The sequence below is a fragment of the Ambystoma mexicanum genome, chromosome 9 (genome assembly GCF_040938575.1).
Source record: "Ambystoma mexicanum isolate Mex_15411 chromosome 9, UKY_AmexF1_1, whole genome shotgun sequence".
NCBI classification, from domain to species: Eukaryota; Metazoa; Chordata; class Amphibia; order Caudata; family Ambystomatidae; genus Ambystoma; species Ambystoma mexicanum.
This window is the reverse complement of record NC_090931.1, coordinates 1,181,840,713-1,181,865,890: the sequence shown is the minus strand read 5'-3', so window position 1 is coordinate 1,181,865,890 and position 25,178 is coordinate 1,181,840,713. Positions and strand designations below refer to the sequence as shown.

Below are 25,178 nucleotides of genomic sequence, written 5' to 3'. Positions count from 1 at the left end.
AGAACATGTAAAAACATCTAGTCCACTGACAAATGTGCCTATGATTGGTCCACCAAGGAAGAGCTAAGCTGACATACTTCATGCGATGATTATAGAGGCTCATAAGAAATGAACCAGACCTAGGAGAAGTGCTAGGAAGGATGATCATGAGCTACATTATTACCTGGACAGTACAGCACATTTGGGGAATAACATTTGATATCAGCATATGAAGGAAGTAGGAAGGAGTTCTTCAAAGGATGAATACTTTGTATGTGCATTCCTCCCTTATAGCAGTCTAATATCTTCATAGCTATTGAAATACACGTCAAGACAGCACATTGTCTGCCACACATAGCATTCTGTCATACAAGAGTCCAGTTTATGGGCCGAGATGCCTACCTCAAACGGCCAACTGAATGGACAGATTCAGATGAAGATGATTATGTCCAAGATACGAAGACAAGAAATAGGGATCATACGAAAAATCATGTGATCATACATGAAAGGCCTGGAGTGAAAGGAGTTGGAATCAGATGGGAAGTGAACAAAAAACTTGAGACTGCAGGAAAATCTGCCGACAATATTGAAATTTAGAAAAACAGGGGCCAGATGCAGATTTGGGCATCAGTGTTATCACCAGATGGCTGGGAATATGGAGTGGTTATCTGCAGAGCCTGGATGGTAAATAATCATCCTGAATCGACCATTTGGAATCTGCAAGTGGGATGCAAGCCATTATGGCCGAGAATTTCTAAACTACTGACCTGGGTCGAAGATAGAGGAGGACCCTTGCAGATAGTGCCTTTGGAATGTGCACAGTTGTGCTTCTGAAATAATGGCACAAGACAAACTGGATAGAATCAGAAATGTGATCGTATCTTTGAGGCATCAGGAATGCACATTGGGACAGCAGTGATGATGGACACTATTGGGCATGTGGATCTAGAACATGTATGAATCTACCCAAGAATTAGGGAGGAACATGCATACCGGTGAATGTTCATGTTCCAGCGTTGGTGATTCCTAAAAGTGATTTGAATCTTGACAGTTTCCAGAAAGCATATGCTCAACTGAGAAAGAAGAGATCTGTGGAGCTGATAAATTGAGTGAAGAGAGAGAACTATTTCTCTGCCAAGTCAATAGAAGCCTTTGACTCCATCTTGTATGAGCACAGACTGTTCAGCCAGACTTCGTCAGTATTCTTGTTGATCTTTATACAGAGAATCCAGGTTGGAGCAAATACAAAGTGGCTGCAGATTACCAGATGGTAATTGCTTCAGATGATCAACACAACCATAAAGGGATTCAATGTAATCAGAGAAGAGATGCGAGCCATACGCCTGATGACTCTTCAGAATACATATGTCTTAGAAATGATTACAGCTATGGATAGAGGTGTTTGTGTAAGAATTGGAGAATCATGTTGCACATTCATACCTTCTCATGACGACGAGAATGGCACCTTGACAGAGGCCATAGAGTTGGATTGTATACTTAGATGTTCTTTATGACCCAATAACACTTGCCACTAGGTTTTTGTAGTTTTCCACGTAGGATGATGTTAGTAATACATAGGTTGACATCACCTATGATGACTTTTTGTTATTAAAGCAAGCTTTTTTTCAAAATGCATTGAGAGTTCTTACGCGGAGACGTCCGTAGATGTCCATTGTACTCCCTGTTTTAGATCATTGATTTAAAAACAGTTTTGCTTTTGCCAACTACCTGAGTCATTTCGATTATTTGGTATGCCTTTCAAAGTGCATTCGTGTGTGGATTTGGGATGGACTTTGAAATACACAGAAAAATCCCCATATGGTTACAAAGTACAAAGGGGTAGAAACATGGCATCCGATTGTGTGCATCTGCGATATGCATATTCATTTGCTCCTTTGAGACTAGGGCATGCAAACACATCTCATCACTTGCCCCATCCTTTCGTAAATCCCACATGGATATTGCAATTTTCTTTGCCTAATGTGAGCGATAATAACACTTGCGTCAAATTGGCTGATTAAAGCTGAATCAGATATTTAATGACTGAACTCTATTTGGCTCACAAGCCATCTCTATGGACACTGGTACAGCTCGAGGAAATTCAAACCTTTCCTTCAAATGGCGCGAACCAGTAATCAAGTTCACCATTTTAATGCTCACTTGTCCCTATTTAGCTACTTAACCGGGGAAGTCAATGGACAGCAAAAGATATCTGAAAAGTAAAGGGATGGCATATTCACTGTGTGAGAGATCGCAAATAAAATGCTTAGAATAACTATGCGCCTGACTTTCTTGAGGCAGATAGTATCCCATTCTTTTTGTGATATTATGATATTATAAGGGTTCTTGCTGCATCCACTGCCATGGCCTCTGAGTGCTTTGGATCAACATTATGTATAGCCATTCATCATACATTGCCCAAATGGTCAACCAAAATAGTTTTATATATTTTGCAGAGGTAAGGTTGACTTTGGTGCTTGGATGCAGGGAGGTTGAAATAGGTTTCATATTCCTGCAGTTCATTGTGTATGTACAGGTGCCAGATAGGTGGTAGTGTAGTAAGCTGGCACTGTCTTGTGTACATTCATATGGCCAAAGTTAATCTCAATGAATGACAGCAGAAGGGTCCTTGGGAGAGGGTAATGGCCAATCACATGTAGCAGAGCTAGATTGTACACAAGGTCACTAATAGCAATTTTAGTTCATAAAGCCACACTCAAGTTTTCTAATACCAAACCTCATGGCCATTAAACATGGCATGCAGCATATTGCAGCTAGTAGTTAATAGCTCTTTTTTTCTTTTTACTAGTGTTCCTGGTGTCAAGTCATTGCGCACCTAGTGAAATGCTGAAAATCTATTAGAAATACTCGTTACCCCTCCTTTGACCTCGTGTTGATGAGCAAAGCATTGAGATGTAAGGTCTGTTGATCCTGGGGATTCCATGACATGTAGTCAATGGCTGTAATTTCATGTGGCCTCCTGCTCCTGCTGAAGCCACATCAGGCACCTTGAAGGTGACCTGCAGTCTGGTGACAGAATCTTGACTAATCCTCCATCCTCAAAGTTCTGGCAGCATTTTGGTGACATGATCTTCCCTTCTCCACCATAATATCGGCATCAGGTAATAATGTCCCTATATAATGTTGCCCGGAAAAGGTTGTGACAACATTATATAGGTACCATATATATAGGGATAGGTGGCACAGGGGTTGCAGTGTGTCCCCCACGCCCCTTGAAAAAATAACTGTTTTGGGGATTGTGGGTTTGTCCCACACATGTTCCATGTAATAACCAATCTTTGTTCAGCTGCCTTGCAGTTTGGTGACTTAATAGGTCCTTTTCCTCCACCCTCAAAATTTAAGCGCTGTCAGTGGCTGGCATGGGTAGTGATCAAAGCATTGACTCTTCCTGATCCAAGGGCTATGACCCATCTGGTTCCACCCTGCTATGTACGCAGTGTCAGCATGCAGTGAGGTGTGGAGTGACATGTTGTCTCCAACCCATCCTCAGACTTTAGTCTGTGTGGAAACGTTGTACTTGCTGATTCTCCTGGGGTTGTCAACATGATCTGCACAATTGGTTAGAATCACCTTGGGTTATCCTGATCTTCCTGGCATGGTACAGACAAGGGGCATTTGTGGGCACTTTATCTAAGATAGTTGCAGAGCGCCATGTTAATTTGACTTAGATTGTTTCATTTTTGCACATCCCTTTGTTTAAAGATGTTCTGTACATATTATAATGATGGGTGCGCGTTAAAAGTGGAGCATAATGTATAAACGTGTACACCAAGCAAAGGGTGCAAACTGTCACGATGAATGTAAGTGTTAAACGCTGATTTTGCAAGCTAGCACCTTGAACATAGAGAGAACTGGAAAGATGCCATAGACACAGTTTTGACGGCTCCTGTTAACAAAGTCTCACTTTATTTTTTAGGTCAGCTAGTGAAGGACATTGTGCCCGAGCCTTTCTGATGGGAATCATAAATTCGACTGTGAGCCATTTAGGTTTTCTTTGGAATGCATCACGAAACTGGCGTCCATGATCAGTTTCACTTTTGTCTTTTCTTTTATGAATTAATGGGAATCTCATGAACGATTTTTTGCGAAGCTGCAGTAAAAAGGTTAAATGCATTCCACTTTTGGACTCATAATGTTGGTTGCAAGAGTAAAGTGCGTTTCTTCCTTTTAAAAGATGTGAAGCATGTAGCAGGTTTAATGTAGTAAAGTGAGTTAATGTTTAGTGTACACAGACCAAGAATAAGGTGATGATAGTCAATTCCATATGTATGTTGCTCTAGATTTCTTAACTTCAGGATTGTATTTGATGGCTCTGACAAGTGTGTTTCCATGTTTGAGTGTGCAGGCACAGGTTTATTGAACAGCTTGCAGTGTTGAACTGAAGAGCTAACAGAGCAGGCAGCCAAACCTCTCTCTGTTGGCTGCCTAAACAATATCACGACCATTTGTCAATTGATGAATAGTGTACCTCTTTATCACTCACAGAAAGGTAACGTTTTCACGTGGGAGGTGCCGTAGGTCTAGCATATCTGCATAGCCGTGGCTGCAAGTTCAGAGGAGTCCATACCAGATTCCGCCTATTACTGCTTGACAGAGGCGTCCGCATTCTTGCTGATCTCTACTTGCTGGTCATATTACAAGCAAGGCAGTGTGTGTCTGTTACACTCTGATACGTTGTGATTTCACAAGTGGAATGTCTGTAAAATCATTCGTTAGCCTGGGACAAAGTTGCAATATAGCATTGATGTGTTACACATCCCAACTTGCGTTGGGAATAACGTTAATAGAAGTACAGTAAAACGTGGTATTTTAAATGCCACTTTTTTTTTTTAATAACACCTAAATATGTTTGGGTTCACAAATCATGTTTATTGTATGGGAGTGCATAGAACATAGTAAATGGGGTAAATAACGCGTTTAATCCATGCAGTACATGCCATGTATGCCAATTCGGAAAATATCTAATATGATCCTTTCTCATGATCGGGTGGCAATTTCAAAACAAGAGATATTAAAATAGTCGATGTTTTCACAATCAACAACTTATCCCAAAGAGCTTCTTTCTGCATGCCGTTCTTTAGCCCATGCACTATGCACAATTTGTTTTTAGTTAGGATGAATAATGCACAGCTATTTTACATAGCTACTCTTACGTGCCATGCAAGTAGGATTCTCGACTGTCCATGTCAATCGTGTGTCCAAATATGTCAACTAGACTGGCCATTAGTGTGAGCTTTGGGTTTTGTTTGCCTTTATGGTGGATTTGCTGTTGTTGCTTCTGAGCAATGGCTTGCATAATTGGATCCCTATATTATATATCATGTGGAGGAGAGGGTCAATCCATTTTTTCTACATGCGCCCCGTTGCTGGGAGGCATTCATTAATACTATACTGTGGATGTTGCTTTGCTTCTGCCTTATACAAAGCTAAAGGCAAACGTTCCTACTCCTCAATGGCCTCATTTTTGGATTGCTCTTGGGCACATTTCCTACATATGCTTCTCTATATTGCTTATGTTTCAATAAATACAAATCGAACTTTCAGCACCCACATGTGAACATGTTCTCTCTCAGGAATAGCTTGTTGTTGCATATGGCACTGATCCTGTGGATGGAGCCCAGTTTGCAATGTATCCTCTGCTCAAAGCCTCACAAGAACATACTTTTTGGAACTTTAATGGCTTGATGGGAACTTTGAGAGAGGCTTTTTTTGGGACACGTAGTCATGTTCATGATCCTTCTGGACGGATGTTTTGGACATTGTACAACATGTTTGATGTTGAACACATTGTTTTAGTAAGTTGGTGTTCTGGAGAAATTTGGAAAAATAACGTTGGTATGTTTCCTGCCCCTTTGATATTTTGTATTTATTTTAGTTTTGCTCACATTTTGATTTTAATCTTTTCTGCCAGCAAATGTATTTTCTCATCCTGTTTCAGATGCATCTCCATGTATTGTTTTTTTTGGGTTTATAGGGCCAAATTATATTTAAAAGAATTCCATTTAACACAATGCCCACATCGATGGAAGTGTCAGCAACCAATCCATCATTTCTGGACAGAGCGTACTCGTCGACTGAAAGTGGTTAGTTGATTATCTACCAGGGTTGCCTCATGGGGATCATTAATGACTATGATAATGTCTACAACACAAACCTGCACATTGTCATGCTACACTTTTCCCACACTGTTTCAATGTATTGCCTGGCATACCACAGATGATCAAGGATGTTGAGAGCGGCTGGAGAGTTGTTCATTGAGAATGCATTATTATGCAACATCCATTTATCATACATCATACGTTGCATTTCGCGCTGTAGCACGGGCAAGTGTTGATGCTGCTTGGCATGGTTCTGCCCTATTTGGCTACTTCTATGTTTTATTTATAAAGATAACAATCTAAAAGCTTACACAAATGAAGTTATTGGAGACTTTAAGAATGTGGCCAATAGATGTTAAGGTTGAATTTTAAGAATTCTGAGAAATGTTTATGTGTATGTATGTTATATCTAGGTTAAACACCCGACATTCAGACAGTACACCATTTTAACGCAATCATTAAGTTTACAGGTGGATAATTAGGTTTTATAAGCCTGTTTAGGCTTTTCTGGTTATACGAATAAATAGATGTTTCACTACCCAATGAATAAACAGACTGTGAGCTGTTCTCAGAGATGGGCCATAAAGGGCCGTCACTACACATGCATCTTTACATTCCTACAATTCTAAATAGGTAAATAGGTCCCAGAGGTGGGGATTCAGCTTGATGGAGCCAGGGCAGTGTTATCCCTGGCAGTATTGAGCAATCAACTGGATCTACTCTGCCACATGAAGAACCTGACCTAGGTGAATGAGAGTAAGGGTGGACATAGTTGGGCCCACCCTACTTTCAACTAGTGTACTTTACTGTGCACATTAATACATGCATGCATGTTCACTTTGTTCAATGTGATTGTCTGCAGAAAGCAGGGGGTTTCTCCACTTGCTTGGGTATAGTCCACACCCACATGAAGAAAACAGTTTTGTGAAACTATTCCATAGTGTTTTTTAATAAGCTTCTCCATTTTATATTTTAACGTATCTAATAGCACTATGAGGATAATAGGCGAAGAGCTCCATGTGCTAATACACCTTTACCCACATGGCTTGCATTGGAACATTTTACTACATAACATTAAATGTATGCCAACATTTTTAAATGGATTCCAATGAGCGGAGTGAGAGACTGCAAAATAACTTCATCTAATTTTGGAACCAACCAATAACATGGCATTAAACGCCGTTGAGCAGTTTACATGGTCCCACATTATCAAAATAATGTTGATATCTAGTTGGGTTTAACAGAAGCCAGGCCTAAAAACCTTATATGGATCCTATCACCACCAACATGAAGTGAAGACAAAGGATTACTAATAAACCAATATTTAAGATACAGAGCTGTCTATACACAGGAGGAAGGAATCTGTGTTTGAGAAAAGCAAGCTACTCAATTCTCATGCTAGGGTTCATGTACCAAACAGGCATGTTTTAACAATCTGCTGCGTGTAAGGACTGCCACAGAAGATGATTACTTTAACGCATCACCTTACTCCGTGCAAAGAGACTACATACTAAATACCATAACATCTATCTCACATAGTAGAACCCTGAAGAATGCCCACAAACAAACACATGATGAAATATGTTGGGCAACACATTTAAGAACTACTCATTAGTGGATGAAGTCAGAGAATCGTGAAATGATGAATGCACAAGAGGTCAAGCATCAAAAACACGCAGTAGTAGTTTAAACATAAGACAGAAAGTAACTGACGGCATGGCACTGTGTTCAGACTGCATTACAGGATGGAGGTACAGGTGGCAGAATGGGGTTTGCATTCTGTCTCTTTAAACATAAAACACAACAGAGTTATGTGCTTGTTGAAACACGTGAATTGTAAGATTGTTGAAGACACCAATATTTGAAAAGTAAGAATAATTGTGATTTAAAAACAATAATGGTTTGAAATAGAGGTGGTACTAGAAAGGAGACACAGATGTTTGATACTTTAGAAAGTAGCACACGACTTCTTCAATGTGAACACACCTTCCTACGTGTCTTGGACATTGATCTTGCACCATGCATAAATACAAACATAATGTTCTTCAGCAAACATTCTTGACAAGTTCCTGCTTTGTTTTTAATTGTGTCACTACTTGGAGATAATCAGCAAATGCAAGAATGCAGAACCCTCTTTACCTATTGCACCTTCTAGCCTATCTAGGATGTTGTAAGAACAGGTATCTAGGACATATGAAACTGGAATACCATATGGGTGGTATCAAGTTCATGTGTCAACTTTTAAGCTTGGCACCCTGGAAGATAAATGTAGGATGAAATAAATAAATAGCATGCACATTTGTTTCTAATCAAAACACGTGTCTGTCTGCATTGCACAAGGTAAACCAGAAACAATATACATCATTATTCCGACTGAGACCAGGTGTTTGCCCTCATTACTGCTACTGATCTCGGAGTTCAGCACAATAAATCGAGGGTGAAGGGCGGGATGCAGGGTCTGTAATGGAATGAGGATGGGAATGGATGTTCTCACCCCTTGTGTTAGTGGTCCTTTCATATCAGAGTTTAGGTAGATTGGAGGAGCAGTATGCGGAAGCTTGAAGGCAGGGGCCCCGCCCCATATATACCTAGACTGTGCACAAAGAAACTGTTTAAGTATGGCATACAATTGAACGTGTAGTTTCATTGTGCTCTTATAACGACACAGACATTGGGCACATGCACATCAAACAAGAAGGTTACGCGTTGAGCCTGTACAAGTTTAATCAAAGAAAATCGTCACTGTGTTTGCATGCATTCCCAAGGACAACATATCCCTAACATTTTACGGTGCTTTGTTTCACGTGACAGTATAATTTCTTAACTCGAAATCAAACCACATAGTGTATTATATTGGCCGGCATGCAAAGCTGTTTCCTATAGGAAAAGGCATCTACTATAAAACATGAAGACATCAGCGGCACCAGGATGGAGTTTAAATGGTTTTATTTTGCACACAAAGCGAGCTAGTGGCAGATGGAATGTGTTCTTATCCCTCAAGCTTTAAAGGCTCTGTGATGAAACCACTCCACCACACTATAATTGAAGCATCTGCCCGGAGCAAGAGCTCCTTTCGCTGTAGTTAATGTCGAATAACTACTGGATGATCCATGCTGAAGGAACCGGAAGCCTAAGATACACTTCAATTAAAGCAACATTTAAATGGTTATCTCTGCAATCCTACATGGGAACGCAACAGCTGATCGCCAGTACCTCAAGGTAAGCACGAACGTATTTATATTGAGAGATCTTAAGAACAGCCTGCATGGAATGCGCCGTTCCTTCCACGGTATGTGTGAATAATAATAATAATAATACTAATAATACCTTTCCTTGAGATTAACACAATAATAAATGTACATTATCTTCTCATCTGAACATGTGCAAAGTATGCCTTTTGATACTGACTTATAATATCTGCTTATCATCCAGGCGGGGTTGGGGTTTGGGAATACGGTTGTTTTCCAGCGTTGTTTATTGTATAATAATAATAATATTAATAATAATAATAATAATAATAATTTCTAATGTCAAACGCACATATGCCTACTTTCTACAGAATATTTGTATTTGCAACTCCTATTATCCAACCGAAATTGGTACTCCCGCAATCCGCAGGTCACCCACATTACTTATCAGCAGGTGCTTACACTGCTAAGCTCTTTTATTGGTAGTAAATCAGTAAAACACATTATGGAAATGTGTTTACTGTTTTTAATTTTCAAAAACTAGCCAGCGTTCCGGTTCTTAGGTGATCATGATCAAACATCGGTCGGTTCATTTTTGGCTTTCACTGATCAAAGAATACACAGCATTGGCAAATATTTCAACAACACATGTGCACAATATAAACAAACGTGTTTTCCTATCTCGTCCAAAAAAACGTTCCTTATTGATATATGAAATGATATTCAAAATGGAACCCTTACCTTCACTGGATCTACTGAGAATTTTGCATCTATAAGGCCTCCATCATTATGTTCGTGGTCCACTTCATACATGTTGTATGAAGGATTGCCAATTTCTACATTGATGCCACCATTTGTTACAGGTTGCCGCCTGATTGTTTTTGTTCTGAAAAAAATATCTAATAATTAGAACATGCAATGTACCTTTATATCAAACATTTCAATTAAGTATAGGAAGATGTAAAGGCTTCAAAGAGCCAGACTTCTGGACTGGCTATGATACGCGTTTTGACATGTATGGGGGCCGTATAGGAGATGTCCATTCCCTACATGCAGGAAACATACCAAATACACAGATGATATACCCCATATTTATAGACCACACTCTCATATGCCACAGATTCATAAACCACACACCTATATGTCACACACTCATAGGGTACACACTCATAGGGCAAACACTCATAAGGCACACAAATTAACATTTCTGTTTTGTTATATATGTTGGTCGAAGCAGTGCATAGTAGCGGCACAACGTATGGTTCTATAGCTTGCTATGACTGGTGAATTTCTTTGCTTTTAGATTTTGCACCGCAAACCTTAATGTCCCTATATCAACATTTGTTTTCACTGAATTACAAACGCTTTTCATTAAAGCAGCATAACTAGAATTGAACCTTAATAAATAATGTTTTACTGAATTACACACGTTTTTATTAGGGCAACCTAACCATAATGTCCATTTAACATTGTTTTGTTTTCAATTAATTCCAAAGGTTTTTATAACAGAAGATGTCTCATGATCTTCTAGGACTGAAGGCAAGTTATTATAAACTGTTCTTTCAACGTATATGAAAGAACTATAATGCTCCTATAACAAACAGATTTGTTGAAGTGCATCACTTTCACATACCTCTCAACTCGCACGCTTTTGGCGGGTGTCACCCGCCTTGTAAACAGCTGACTCACCCGCCAAGCCTCCCGCAAGCCCATTCGTTTCAATGGGCCTCTCACCCGCCAAAAATTAAATCGGGTGTTTTCACCCGCCTTTGCGACCCAAATGGTTGAGAGCTATGCTTTCATCAGCATTTGCTGGGGATGCATGTTAGGGGTATATTGCCTAAGGCATAAGGATCATCCATGTCCCTGGATTTGTTAAATCACACTCAAACACCGGACCTAGACTGTGGCCTCGTCCAGTGTCCACCCTACCGCTGTGAGTCACTGTCCATGGCTTTTGATGATGGTGAGTGAACACAACCCCTAATGAATGGGCTTCAGCTATGTTGCAAGCTACAACAAGCAATCTATAGTAGTAATTCGAAAGGACAACTTTACCATAACACACCTTTAATCAGGGACGCCATTTTGCATTTACCAAGGGTAGTATCTCCTAGCCCTGGCCGCCCTCTGCTTTCCCTAGACTTGTCCTTACAACCTCTGGGCCACTGGAAAAAAGTTGAGTTGCCAAGAATACACATAAGTGTTGCACCTGAAAAAGGCCTGGGGCAGCTAAATAAGCCCCAGATTTTTTCAGCTGGAATCTAGATCTCGTTAGCTGGGGAAATAACAGGCATTCAGGAAAACCAATGAAGACGCCATCACTAACAGTTTGGCAGTCCATTAGTGAATAATGTCTGAGTGGTTGGATTCGGAGGTGGGCCTATCTGTGCAGCTCATACTCAGTACTGTGAAAGGAGGAAGGGTTTTGGGTGTAGGTCTATCTAGCTGGGAATCCGGTTGATGTATGGATTAAATTCAAATCTCTCTACATCATCCGCAAGGCTCTCTGGGCCCAGGGACCACACTATCGTCAACCTTATCTCACTAAATACTCTCCCTTTAGACCACTATGTTCCTCTGACAAAAACTATTTGTGTGTAAAGCATTTTGCTAAACAGAGGGCAGGGGATTGTACACTTTCCTCAGTGGACTCCCCCTCATGGAATAACCTCACCATTTCCCTGTGCCGTTAGCAGGATATTCCCAAATTCCAGAAGCTCCTTAAGACTTTACTCTTTCCTCCTCTTTCCCTTCTTCTCTCCTCTGCTAATCCCACAGTTACTGAATCGGTGTCCTGGGCCCATATGCATGCTCGGGCCCTTACCCCCCACACCAGTTCTGCCCAGCTCCTGTCTATCCACAGCACTTGCATCTGCACACCCTTCGCTCTGGAGGTTCGCACTTACACCTCCCGCTGCCCCAGTCTGTGTAGCACTGAACATTCCTAGCACTTCATCTGTGACTCATCCATGAGCTGGGACTCCTCAGCACTTACCCCCTTCCCTCTTCCTTACTGCACTTGCACGTTCTGAATACTCACAAGGCATAGTAGGTGTGTCCCTTTCCAGTGTTCCCCCACTGCTCTTAAATATTGTGTTTTAATGTACTTCCCACCCTTGCTCGCTCCCTGCCCTGTGGTTGAATTGCCTAGAACATGAGACTCCATCGTGACCACAGCCCCATAAAACAACCCCCTTATTCACTGCACCTAGCCTGCATCCTTAGTTCCACTACACCCTCATTATGTGACCAATGGACAGTGCCCATTGCTTGCAGCCATGGCCAGTCTCCAAAATCCAAGGGCATGGGCTTCGGCCATGCCAAAGCTCCAATAAGCAAATCAGAGCAGCCATTTTTCCTTGACGAGCACCAGGCTCACTGCCCAGGCAGGAACGTTATATCACTATTTTTGTAGATACATTTTGACCCATTGGAAAACATAAAACAGAGGACAGATTTGCAAAACCATGATTTCAGGTCCTTGCTGATGCTCATCGTTCAAGTTTACAGCAATTCCGTCTAGCACTTCGGGCTGTAGCCACCAGCAGAATATATTTTTTCCATTCAAATCTATCAGATTTTGAAAAAATGTACCACACAGCTGGTCCATGGTGGCGATGCTCACTTTAATCCCATTGCTGGTCCCTGGAGGCCGTTGGCCATATTGTCCGAGGCTATACCCATATTTGTGAAACCATGCTTTCGGGTTCTTGGCAATGCTCCTCACACAAGTTTGCTGCAGATCCGTCCATATTTTTTTTTTACATGTCAAAATATAGGTACAAAAAACTGTGATATAACTCATCCCTTACTTGACAAAATCTATTCAATCTTTGCACAAACATTCAAGGTTGGGTCTATAATCTTTTTGCAAAAATGTATGCAGATTTGTCAAACAGTTCCAAAGTTATGAGCCATTCAAACATTTTGGGACCCCCCTTTAATTTTGCAAATCTTTTCAAAATCCAACAGACTTTATTTTTAACGTGTCAAAATATAGGTACACAAAACTGTGATATAACGTATTCCCTATTTCATAAAATCCATTCAATCTTTGCACTAACCTTCAAAGTTGGGTCTAAAATCGTTTTCAAAATGTGTAGGCAGATTTGTCATTCAGAGATGTTGGGAGCCCCACCTAGTTGCAAAATCTTTCGAAATTGGATCTAAAATTATATTGCAAAATTTCAGGCAGTTTCATTTAATGGTGCCAACGTTATATGCCTTTCAATAAATGATCTTCAATGGCCCTAAATTGCAGAAATATGCAAGGATGTCCTTGAATCTGTGTCAAGTTCACGAAAATCTCAGCAAAGTCACTGAACATCTGAGATGTTTGCAGACCTTAGAGAAGAAAAAACACACACATTTCGGGTGGACATATCCCATCCCATCCTCATCACCCCTCACCTCCCCAGAGATTGTTTCATTAGTTTGACAAGTGTAATTTTGTATTTTTTAATATGTTTATACCTTAATGTTCCTGTACTACGAATGCAGATCGCAGACCCAACATGGCGTCCATTCAAAGGTTTTGTCACAACTCACATTTTAAATTGACCAATCAGCAGGCGCGTACAATGTTAGTGAGCATTACACGACTCCCTGATTGAAACATTCTTCAGCCTGTTGATTTCTCTTTACAACTGATACCTGCAGCCCCCCTGTTCTTCACTTCTTGTGTTAACGTTAATATATTAGCAGTTTATCTGTCCTTTTAGTGTAATTGTTTATTTTGGTTTACTATCCATTGTATGGCTGTTTTGATGTTTCCATGCTTACTCACACCATTTGGATGATTGTATAGCCTGCCCCTGGACATGCTACCTAGAAGAGGTGAAAGAGGTATGCTATTCATGCTGTGCCGGTCTTACATTTATGATTGACTGCTAGTTTAGTAGTGGTGTGGGGCTGAGGAAAGAGTGTATGCTATATACCTGAAGAGCAGTATTCATTCCATCACAGATAGTGTGTTGTGTTCTCCCTTTATAAAAATAAAAAAAAAGTGTCCCCTTTTCCACTTGTACCTTTTCCATGGGTGTCTCCTTATAATAGTTTAAAAAAAAAAATACCTGTTTTGCCCCAACGTACACCAAGGACTGTTTAATTTGTATTGTATTGTATTTGTAATTGCAGTTTTAGGAGTTTAATTGTTTTGTTTGTTCCCTTGTTTATCCACATTTGTCACTTGGATTCTGCTGGTTCCCTCTGATTCTTATGGTAGAAACCATTGGGTTCAAGAGTTCGGTAGCACATACATGCAAAGCTCTCACCATTACCACGATGTGTGGTAGTCTCTGATGCCGGGTGCAGAAGTGGAGGAAGACAGGAAGAAGGTGGAGTAGTAGCTGAATGTCTCCTTGGAGTAGAATTCCCCAGTGATTGACTGATGGGGGACAGAGGGGGCTTCATGCTTGTTGTGTGCATCTGTTCATTGATGTGCCCAGGGCAGAGATGCATACTGGTACTCTGAGTCACTGGGTGAGGCAGCTGCATTATGGTAAACTTTGTAGTGGGAATTGAGGCTGGGCAATCAGTGGATGCCCCATGGTGACAGGCAGAGAGGCTGAGGAGAAGGACCTAATGTGTTCACTTTTACCTAGGCAGTGGAGTAGCAGACAAGCATATCGATCACACAGCAGGACAAGGCTGCACAATGCATCCTGTAGATGGAGTGGGGGGGCAGAAAAGGTGAAATGTTCTCCACATAGCAGAGGAAACTTGCTGTTCAGGATGAGAGAATAACATGTTAGGAGGTAGAGGCGAACAGTCAGGAGGACTATTGGGTAGTGGCCACACCTCCCTCACCTCATGGAAAAGGACTCCCACTTGGGAAGAAGTGATGATGCCCGGTGAATCTTCACACCGGCCATGAGGGGAGATACTATGAATGAAAGAGCCTTAAGTCTTCTGCATGGTAGATGACTATTAAATTGGGTGAAGTAGTTGCAAAATCTAGGCAAATGAGTCATTGTCCATTGGACAAAGGCAATGGGTATCAACATGTATCAGTGGGATAGAAGGGTGTACCAGATGCACATACTCTCAGAGGCTATTGACCATTTATTTTCCCCTCCCGTTGGTCTATTCTTGTATGTACTGTTTGGTTTTTGTGTGGTTTTTCAGCGCTTTGAGACCAGTTGGAATATGGTGCTTCATAATAATTCTAAATAACTAATTAAATAAATAAATAAAATACAGCCAACATTGCTCCCTCCAGCAGTGGTGAGTACAACAGTCCTACCACATTCCAAGGCCATGACGCACCATCGCTGCATTTGTAAGCATGCCCCTGTTTCTTTCCAGCCTGCCAAATCAGCATCAGTGACACCTGTAACAGCAGCCAGGCCTCTTTTGTCAGTGCTGCACCACTAGTAGTTGGTGTTTTGCATTACCAACAGCACACATCTATGGACAGGTTCACTAAACAAGATCATTGTGGGTTGCTGGTTGTTTGGTTTTGGTGAGCTGGGCTGCATGTAGTAATGGACAGCCTCAGGAGTCATATAGAGCTCCACACCCTTTCCGTCCTTTAGGGCATTGTGCAAAGGGTAAATAATAATGCAATCCTAATGGAGTCACTGGCCTCACAGTTGTGGCAGCAGTCTTTGGGAGAGCTAGTATATGCTCTGTGGGAGAGCTTCAAAACTTTATTGACTGACTGTGACCTTTGAATTATCCTGGAAATCTTAACGGGCAGCTGAGTCCTATGAATAACCTAAAAACCTTAGGGAGTGACTGAACCCTCTGAGCAAACCGAGTACTGCAAGGGGTTATTTGACCCTTTGAAAAAAAAACAGGAACCATATTGAGATGATGTGTCCTGTGAGCGATGCCGTGGATAATAATTCATGACTGTGTCCTGTGAATAAAATCAAGAACCTTAAGGGTTAGATGCAATCTATAAAAAAAAAGAAACATCAGGTTTTATTTATATATTTATTTATTTGATTTTATTTGATATATTTGTATAGCACATCCGCTGACTCGGAGGCTTAAGTGCACTAGAAACAGAGACGATAACTCACAAAAACAAAAACATTCTAGAACGGGGTTCATCTGTTACAAAATTCCTGAGAGTGGGTAGGTCATATTAGTTGAATAAACAGGTTTTAAGTCTCTTCCTAAGGAGACAGTTTGGCTGTGCCATGTGGGAGAACCTATGAAACTTAGTGAGTGGTTGTGTCCAGTGAAAAAACCTGAGAAATGTAAGTTGTGGCTTCAATGAGTGGGAGAGCATGAAAACATTTGAACATTGTATGACCAGGATACAAAAACTTAACTGGCAGTATAGTCAATGCAGAAATGTGCAAGACAGTCAGCGTCACTGCTACAACCATATGATTCTCAACCAAACACGCCAAAAATCTACCCCACTCTTTTTTTCAGTTTCTGACCTGTACTGTGTAATAAAGCATTGTTATTCTCACTGAGCTGGTGTGTTGACCATGGGGGGATGACCTTCCATAGATGTTGGCAATGAAGTGTGCATTCAATTTAATGAACATCACATTTCTAAAGGAATTGCTGCAAAGTTTTTCCTGAGATTAGAGAGGATAGCCCCAGTCACACTAAAACCTCTCTACTACTGCACACCTGTGGCAGGGCAGCTCAGTGAATCCATCATATACTACAGCAACCCACACCAGTGATGCTAACCAGATTGACTGCTTACTGTAGTAATGTTTTAACATTGAGGTGTGCAATCGATGGGATTCAAGCATATTTTTAGATGCTGGCCAGCTGAATGTTCCTGTTGATGATCTGACTTGTATTAAGGGTGCTCATGTCACTTAGGAGGGTTTCACACAGTTCATACTCCCCGAAAAGGTGTGTCCATGCTGCTCATCACAAATCGTTCAACAAGTGTCAGTGATGGGCTGCCCGTTGATGGCACTATCATCTTTGAGTTTTCTATGCCTGCATTAGGTGGCAAAATGTTGGCTTGTTGGTGTTCTCTCTGCTGTCTGGGTTCTTGTCTGAATTGATATTGCAAGCACTGAAAGAAATCATCCATTTGCATTCGCACAGTGAGGCAGCCAGTAAAATGAGTGCAGATGGGAACAGCAACATATTTAAACATTACAGTACTTTTAGTGGGGTCAGTATAGATAAAGGCAAATAGGGATAGAAAATTATTTAGTGCAAGTGAAGGCAGCAGGTTAAAAATAATACATTGTGTTCATGGGGCAGTGAACTAGGCTTTCAATGGTGTCAGTTAAACAGTTGCAAAAGGCAGCCGATTTAAGATGCACTGAGCACATATAAAAATGACTCATGTTATATATGAATTGCCATCTGTGTTGTCTTGCATTGAAGAAACTAACCCAGATTAATCAACTGACCGTCCCTGTTAAATAATATCCCATTAACTCATTTGTACTCCTGTTAACATTGAAATGTAAGTGAGCACAGATGGAAAATTATGTTTTTGTTCATTCTGTGGAAGTAAACATGCTGCAAAATGAATGAGCTGTCTTTTCCATTCAGAAAAGCTATTGTTTCTGCAAGAAATAAGTTGATACATGTATGCCCTCGCTGGGTGATTGGACAGAGAAGCTCTATGGCTCTTGAAATTAACTGGGGTGATAGAAGACATGAAGAAAAGGGCAGGTTTTGTTTTGATCGACAGGGCTAAGACATAAATACATGAAGCAGAAAGGGTGTAATGTTCTTTTTGCTGTTGGCTGTCGGAAGAAGAGGGAGAGAGAGAGAGAGCCGAGGGACATGCTGAGCTGCCAAGCCTTAGTGCAGCTGGGCTCCGAGCTGACCTTTGGGGGTGTGAAAAGCAGTGCAGAGTTTGCAACACTTCTTTGCAGATAACCCCGGCAGAGAAGGATAATTTCCTGATAAAGCACAGAGACTTCATAGTTTATTGTAAGTATCTGTAAAATGTAAAAGTATTGATGATTGCTTGTGTAGTTCCCATCAGTTAGGACAAAGGGTTATTTTTAACAAAATGTTTTCTGTTTTCTTTTACACATGTTCAATTCATATTTCTTCTCTTAGATAACCACGTCAGTGTCGATGCATTGGTAAGAACAAACAAATGTGATATTTTAAAATGAAATAAGCTTTTATTACAAGTGTCGTTATGTTTAACACATGTATTAAATTGGTAATAAAAAGAGTTGGTTGAATTGTTTTATTATGTCTCTGGTGATTATACCCTGGATGAGGGAAGGTAAACAGGAAGTGCATAAGTGTATATACCGCAGTGGTAAAGTATTTACTGCCGTTGGTAGAGTAAGCAATATAAATTTGAGAACCATAAAAGCAAGCCAGAAAACCTGTGTGTGTGAGTGTGTTCAGCTGTGCATGCAGGAAGCTGAACAGAACCATACAACAATGTAGTCTGATGTCATATATAAGTCATCAGCACAACATATGGTACTATTTTGTTCCTATTGGATATTTGTATTGTATTTGTATTTTATTTATTTGTATAGCGCACTAGGCCTGAGGGCAACCAGGCGCATATCTTGAGGCACAAAGATACAGTTACATACAGTCAAAGATAATAATCACAGGTGCATACATTAAGGCACATCGGTAAAAGTGAAAGGCTACATGCGGGCAAAGAGAAAACAATACATTCTCAAGCGAAGTGCAGGAGGAGCAAGAGCATGTGGCTTAGGTTGGTGGTGAGTGATGTGTAGAGGATAGCCACAGCTTGGCTTTATGTTTGAAGAGTGGGGCAGATGGGAGAGTTCTGATGGAAAGTGGCACGGAGTTCCAGAGTTTGGATGCAAGGACTGGGAAGCTGACGCCACCGGCCGTCTGTAGGTTGTATTTCGGTATAGTGAGCGATTGAGCTTGGGCAGATCTCAGTGTCCATGAGGGGATGTATTGAGAGAAGCGGGAGTTTAAGTAAGTAGGGGCCAGGTTGTTAACACATTTGTGAGTAAGAGTCAGCGATTTGAGTGAGATTTTTTGGGCGACGGAGAGCCAGTGTAAGCTCTTCCTGGTGTCAAAGATGTGCGCCGACCTGGGGATGGCAAGGGGTGCTCTGATTGCATTGTTCTGGGCCGTTTGAAGTTTGTTAATGTTACGTTGGTTGGTACCTTGATATAATGCAGTGCAATAATCAAGTTTAGACATAACCAATGTCCTGGCAAGAGTGATGCAGTTCTGGGTGGAAAGGAATGGGCGGCAGGCTGAGATCAGCTTGCAGGTGTAAGCTGATGCAGCGGCGACTGTGTTGGTTTGTTGGTTAAGGGACAGTGTGGAATCGAGGTAGATTCCCAGAGTTTTGGTCTCTTTAGGCACTTTGATAGAATTACCATCAATGTTGAAAGTGCTGAAGGACAGGTCGAGCTTGCTAAGTCTTTGTTGGGTGCCAAGGATGAGGAGCTCTGTCTTATCATCATTGAGACAGAGTTCATGATGTGCCATCCATGCTTGGATGACTTGGTATATGTCATTCAGTGCTTTGGCATCTGCGATGTAATCACCAGTGATGGGGATGAGTATCTGGGTGTCATCTGCATAATTGGTGTAGGTGACACCCAGATAATCGAGCACATCAAACAAAGGTTTGGTGAAGACATTATAGATATGCACAATCCTTGGGGGACTCCACATGGGACCGGGATGGGTCAGCAGAGTCCGTGGGTGAAAAAACTTTCATGAGTCTGTTGTCAAGGAAGGATCTGTGGCATTTTCAGAAAAGTGTGTGGCAGATTTCAGGAGTTGCCAAAGGATTTGGTGATTGACCAAATCGAAGGCCGCAGAGAGGTCCAAGAGCATTAGTAGGGCTAGTTTGCCTTTATCTTGTATAAGATGTAAGGCTGTTTCTGTACCATGCCTAGGTCTGAATCCAGATTGTCTTGTGTCAAGTAAGTTATTAGTCTCCAGATGCTTCTGTATCTGGAGGTAAGCCGCTCTATCTAGTATTTTTAGGAGGAACGGGACCGTTGTGATTGGTCTGAAATTAGTTGGAATGGATGGATCAAGTGACGGCTTTTTCAGCAGTGGGATGACACAGGCGTCCTTAAGGTTGTTGGGCACAGTTCCAGAGTGAAATGAGGAATTAATGAAGGTAGTAATGAAGGGGGGCAAGGTTGTGGGCAAATTCCTGGATGATAGGGGCAGGGCAGGAGTCCCCTTGGCAGTTGGAAGGTTTAAGGTTGCTGATAATTTTTTCAACCTCCGAGATAGAGAGAGGGGTCAAGCTGAATGGGGGCTGGGTGAAAGTAGTAGGTGTTTTAGGTGCCAGGGGTTTGGAGAGAAGGGAATTTTGTTTGGCATTGATTTTGGGTTGTAGGGTGGTTATTTTGGAGAGGAGAGTATTTTGGATGCTGTTGCACCAAGAGCTGTCTTTGTAGCACGTATCAGGTATCAAGCTATATGTTTCTTTTTTAGCCTGTAGAATCTCTTCCTTGTAATTGAGGGATGCAATGAAGAGGTTGTCTTTGTTGGAAGCACAAGGGAGGCTCTTCCAGAGTGATTCCGCCTGGCGCTTTTCTTTACGCAGAGCTCTAAAATGTGGTGTGAAGGCATGTAGGGTTCAGTCATCTATGCTTTACAGTCAACTCTTAAACAGAGTACAATTATAAAAGGGGGAAGGTTTGTTTCATCATATAGGGCAATATTATAAATATGCACACCACTAGTATACCACAATGGTAAATATTTCCAATTTACCACGCAGCTAAAATTATGCCTAAGTTAGGTAATAGCTCTATCACAAAACCCCCAACAGCCCTTGTCATATTGGTTAGGTTGAGCTTAGCAAGTACACCAGAAGGAACACCTGACAAATGGATCGATGTGATGAGTATCCCTGCATCCTCAAAATGTCATACTGAGAAACAGACAGACAGCATATGCCACTGATTTGGTGTTAAAAATACCCTAGCCAGGGCTATGCTATGGTTATTGTAGTATTTTTGATTGGATTGCACTGATCACCTAACTTGTCTGATAGTGTCCACTGAATTATTTAGTTTGCACAGTTGCAGCTTGTGGCACACTTTCAGTTGCTGCAATTTCATATTGGCATGGTATGCTCAGCTGAAATAGAACTTGACCTTCTCAGTAACAGCAACCATTCCTTTGCGGGGCTCACAGTTGCTGATGAAGCATGTGAACACATTGTGAAGGACATGCACACACCAGGGGACATGAAATTTCAATTAAAAACATAGCACTAATATGTTATCAATGATCTGCTACAGCAATTGCAAAATGAAAAGATGCGGCTTAGCCACAGTGCTTTAACCTCCTCCACCTTCATCCATATATGTATTCTCATGTTGCTTTTTCAGTGAAACCCTTGAATGCACAAGATTGCCTGGAGTGGAAAGGCATACATCTACTGCGCCCAAGGATTATTCATGGAACCCTCATTAGTTTTGAAGGTAGGAAAGACCACCCAGTGTGCTGTGTCTGCCATGCAGTCAATGTTGTTACCACTTGTATGCAGGTACATGCTGAAGAAGACATTTTAGCACAGAGACCTCTAAGTGCCCACTCTCTTCATCATATAATTCTGGTACCACTTTGGAGGGAGAAAACATCCAGGAATGTCACAACAGTGATTATATTTTCCCACAAGGCACCTGAAATTACTGTCTTCCACAAATGAGCAGACCTATAGGCAATATTATATCTAGATTAGAATTGAACAGTCCATGTCTGTCATGGTACCTTTTATAATTAATATTCACCACTACAATGGGATAGCACTGCTATGCATCATTGTCATACAGTGTGTAAAGCTTGGCGTCCTTTATGGACTTATGGAAGTATTCAGCTTGTCTAACAGTAACGGGAGGAATGTCCCTCAGATCTTTTGCATTGTTTCCTTATGGTGCGCTGAATATAGTACAGCATCGGCGTGGTACCAAAGTGGGTCCATGCCATCCCTTAGCACACTGTTTTCCAGCAGAGTGTGCAAGTGGCTAGATTAGGTTACTGTTTATTCGTTATGAAGTACTGACAGAGGTATGGGCTAGCAACACACAGGGTGGGTTCATGTCAGAGTGATGGCGATGGCAGTGGCGATGCTGGTGGAGATCTGCATTCCACATAATGAAGTGGTGAGGTTTTTGATGTGTGACAGTTGGTCTGTTTCTCATGTGTGTTGGCATCTTTCTCTTTCACCTCAGTAGAACTGCTTTCCAACAGCAATGGTTGTTCCCATGTATACTCGAATGGATAATCACCTGTGTCATCATCATGGCAGTCTTAACCAGTGGATAGGGACAGCAAATTAAAAGACCTTTGGTTTGTAGTCAAGAAATCCACCTGGAACTCTTCCCTGTTCTTCATTAGATAAGGGCTAGACAGCCCCCAATATGACACGAGGATGCAGATAGGAACTGCAAGTGCTAACCACTCTGGCAGTCTGAGTGGATCTTTATTGTCATGGTCCAATACCTGTGCATTTTCTTGTTTTGGTGCATATATACACTGTGACGGGACATAGTGACCTTGAATTAGATAATACGTTTATTTCTTTTAATTGACCACTTGAAATTCTGTCCTCTTTAGTGTGCATGGAAAGTGATTCTGCAGGAGTGAAAATACCACAAGCAGCATGTTTCCCCTGCACCCACTCTTCTAGGTGGTGGCATCTTGTTCCGAATATTCCCAACTGTATGTCGCTTGCTCCATTTGCAAATCACTGCTGCTCCCTTCCAAAACAATCAGAAGTGTGTGAGTCTCCAAAAAGCTGCCCTGAGTTATATCTGACTACTTCCACTCTTCCACCTGATAGCACATATCTTATCCACTTGCCTTAAGAGAAAGGCCCAGACATTTTTTTACCCACCTATGTCAGCAATTTCTGCAGCTACCTTCTATCAAAATCAGGTATGCTTGATGCTCCCACAAGCTGCTCGCAGGGGTTCACAGCTCCTCCTGATCCTCTTCTAAGGTGTCAACTAATGGCACCTGTCTCAAACCCTTGCTTCCAGAGAGGACAAAGATAAATAGTTCTCTCCTCTTCCCAAATCAATGGAGATGGCAGCTGTGCTGCTCTTCTACTCCAATCGAGTCACATAGTGCGGCAAAGGCAAAATCAATGATAAACATCGCTCTCTCATTGTGTCTCAGACAATGACCACCTCTCCCTACCATTCTTTCTACAGCTAACTCTAAGGACCTAATTCACAGAATCTTTTTATAATGGCAAAACCCCACTGGAGAATGTTCTGTGAAGTAGGTCCTTTATCTCTAAACCTCTCCAAATATCCTATGTCTGCCTCCACCAACAGCCTCATGTTTTTCTGAAAACCTTCCTGGGAATGAATGTGAGCACCAGCCGTGTGCCCCGGGATCTTGTCCAATTGTAGGTGATTTGGGTTATTTGCACAGAAGTTCGTCCAGGTCTACTTTTAACAAATCAACAGAACAAATCAAATAGTATGCAAAGCTGTTGGACTGATTCGTAATCTGCAGAAGAAACGAGTGCTGGCCCCACCATTGACTTGAAATCACAGTGCAGCCAGAAAGCACACACACATGAAAGTTCAGAGAAAATGGAGCACATGTGTAACTAAAAAAACAACATCTACAACACAACCTGTGACTTACATTTAACGACGGTCTCTGTCTGCTTTTCCTCAAATTAAAATTGTCCATTTGATAGTTTGCTTAATTATGTTTCTGTATGAGTAAGGATCAGTCACGTGATACAGACTATGGAATATAAAAGCATCCCACAGTGTTGCACAACCTCTGCCTTATCGACTCAAAATGCAATGTAAAGGTGCATTGTGCAGTGAGCCATTCATTCATTTAAGAAAAGGGCCAACAGTCGCCATTACAAAGGCAGTGTACTTTGAAATGAGGGATGTACACATATGAACAATAAAGACAATAGGACTCATTAAGAGTTTGCCTGTGTGAAAGGTGGCAGAAAACAGAATTACCTCCAAGTTTGCCGGCGGGGTGGCCTGAATTCCCTCCAGTCAACCGCTGGAGGTATTTTCACCACCCACCAGGAAACATTGCCCCGTATTACCAACACCGCTGTTACTCATGCCGGTAATACCGGCAACTCCTCCAAGGAGTAATGTGCCAGTAATTCCAGCAGACCAAGTCCTGGTAACGGTAATTACATTTGCGATATCCCACCGAATACCACCAAACTTGTAATGAGGCCCAATGTACTTTTTATTGGGCAGAACATATTATAAATAGAAGCCCTAGGAGCTTGTTTCTATACATCGTCCATAAATACATATCCATGTGTTTATGTTTCATGTTTTCCATAATATAAACACACGTTTTGTGCACGCATTACCATTTTACTTATAGTATCAGCAAAGAAAAGTAGCAGGGGCTGTTAATTCACTTATATTACCAAACACCATCATTTTACTTGAAAGAGGAGGCAGATATGGCTATCAGGTAACACAAAAGGGCCTGAATTACAAACGCGTTTTTCAATGGGATGGCACCATTGTAAAAGGCTTTTGTAAATCCGGCCTATTGTTTCCAGAATGATGGAAACTAAAATGGGTTCTGCATCTAAGACCAGCATGCAAGATGTTCCCTTACCCTTCACATGCCAGTACCAGACAAGGTTCCACAGAGGCAGAACATTTAGTACTGAGAACACTTATACGGTTCTTACCTTCGCCTCCGTTTGCAAAGCAGCAGCCCAATTACTAGTGTTGTGATCAGCGTCACCAGGAGGACCAGAGGAACAATGATTGCAATGCTTCCTGAAACACAAAGGCAAGAGCCTACATCATTTCCCAATTATAGAGTCTGAAAGGAGAATCAAAAGCTAAAATACAATAATTCATCATTCCAATTTAATAGCAACAGGTTCTTATTATACACATGCGAACAAACCTGGAATGGCTTGAATGTATATGAACACGTTGGATTGCAAATGTGTAGGGACTCACAGCATATTCTAAACCGTATGGCT

At 41.4% G+C, this 25,178-nt stretch overlaps 1 protein-coding gene across 3 annotated transcripts in view; it reads right to left on the bottom strand.

Moving 5' to 3' along the window:
* The window catches only part of LRP1B (LDL receptor related protein 1B), a 4,835,697-nt gene that overhangs the window by 30,685 nt on the left and 4,779,834 nt on the right, over nucleotides 1-25,178 (bottom strand). For 2 of the 3 annotated variants that reach the window (XM_069616528.1, XM_069616526.1), the window contains 3 exons: nucleotides 24,876-24,966; nucleotides 10,028-10,172; nucleotides 8,593-8,691 (listed from right to left, as the gene is read on the bottom strand). In XM_069616528.1, coding sequence (XP_069472629.1) covers nucleotides 8,593-8,691; nucleotides 10,028-10,172; nucleotides 24,876-24,966 — 335 coding nt within the window. The remainder of the gene's footprint in view (nucleotides 1-8,592; nucleotides 8,692-10,027; nucleotides 10,173-24,875; nucleotides 24,967-25,178) is intronic. The other variant, XM_069616527.1, reaches the window with a different exon arrangement.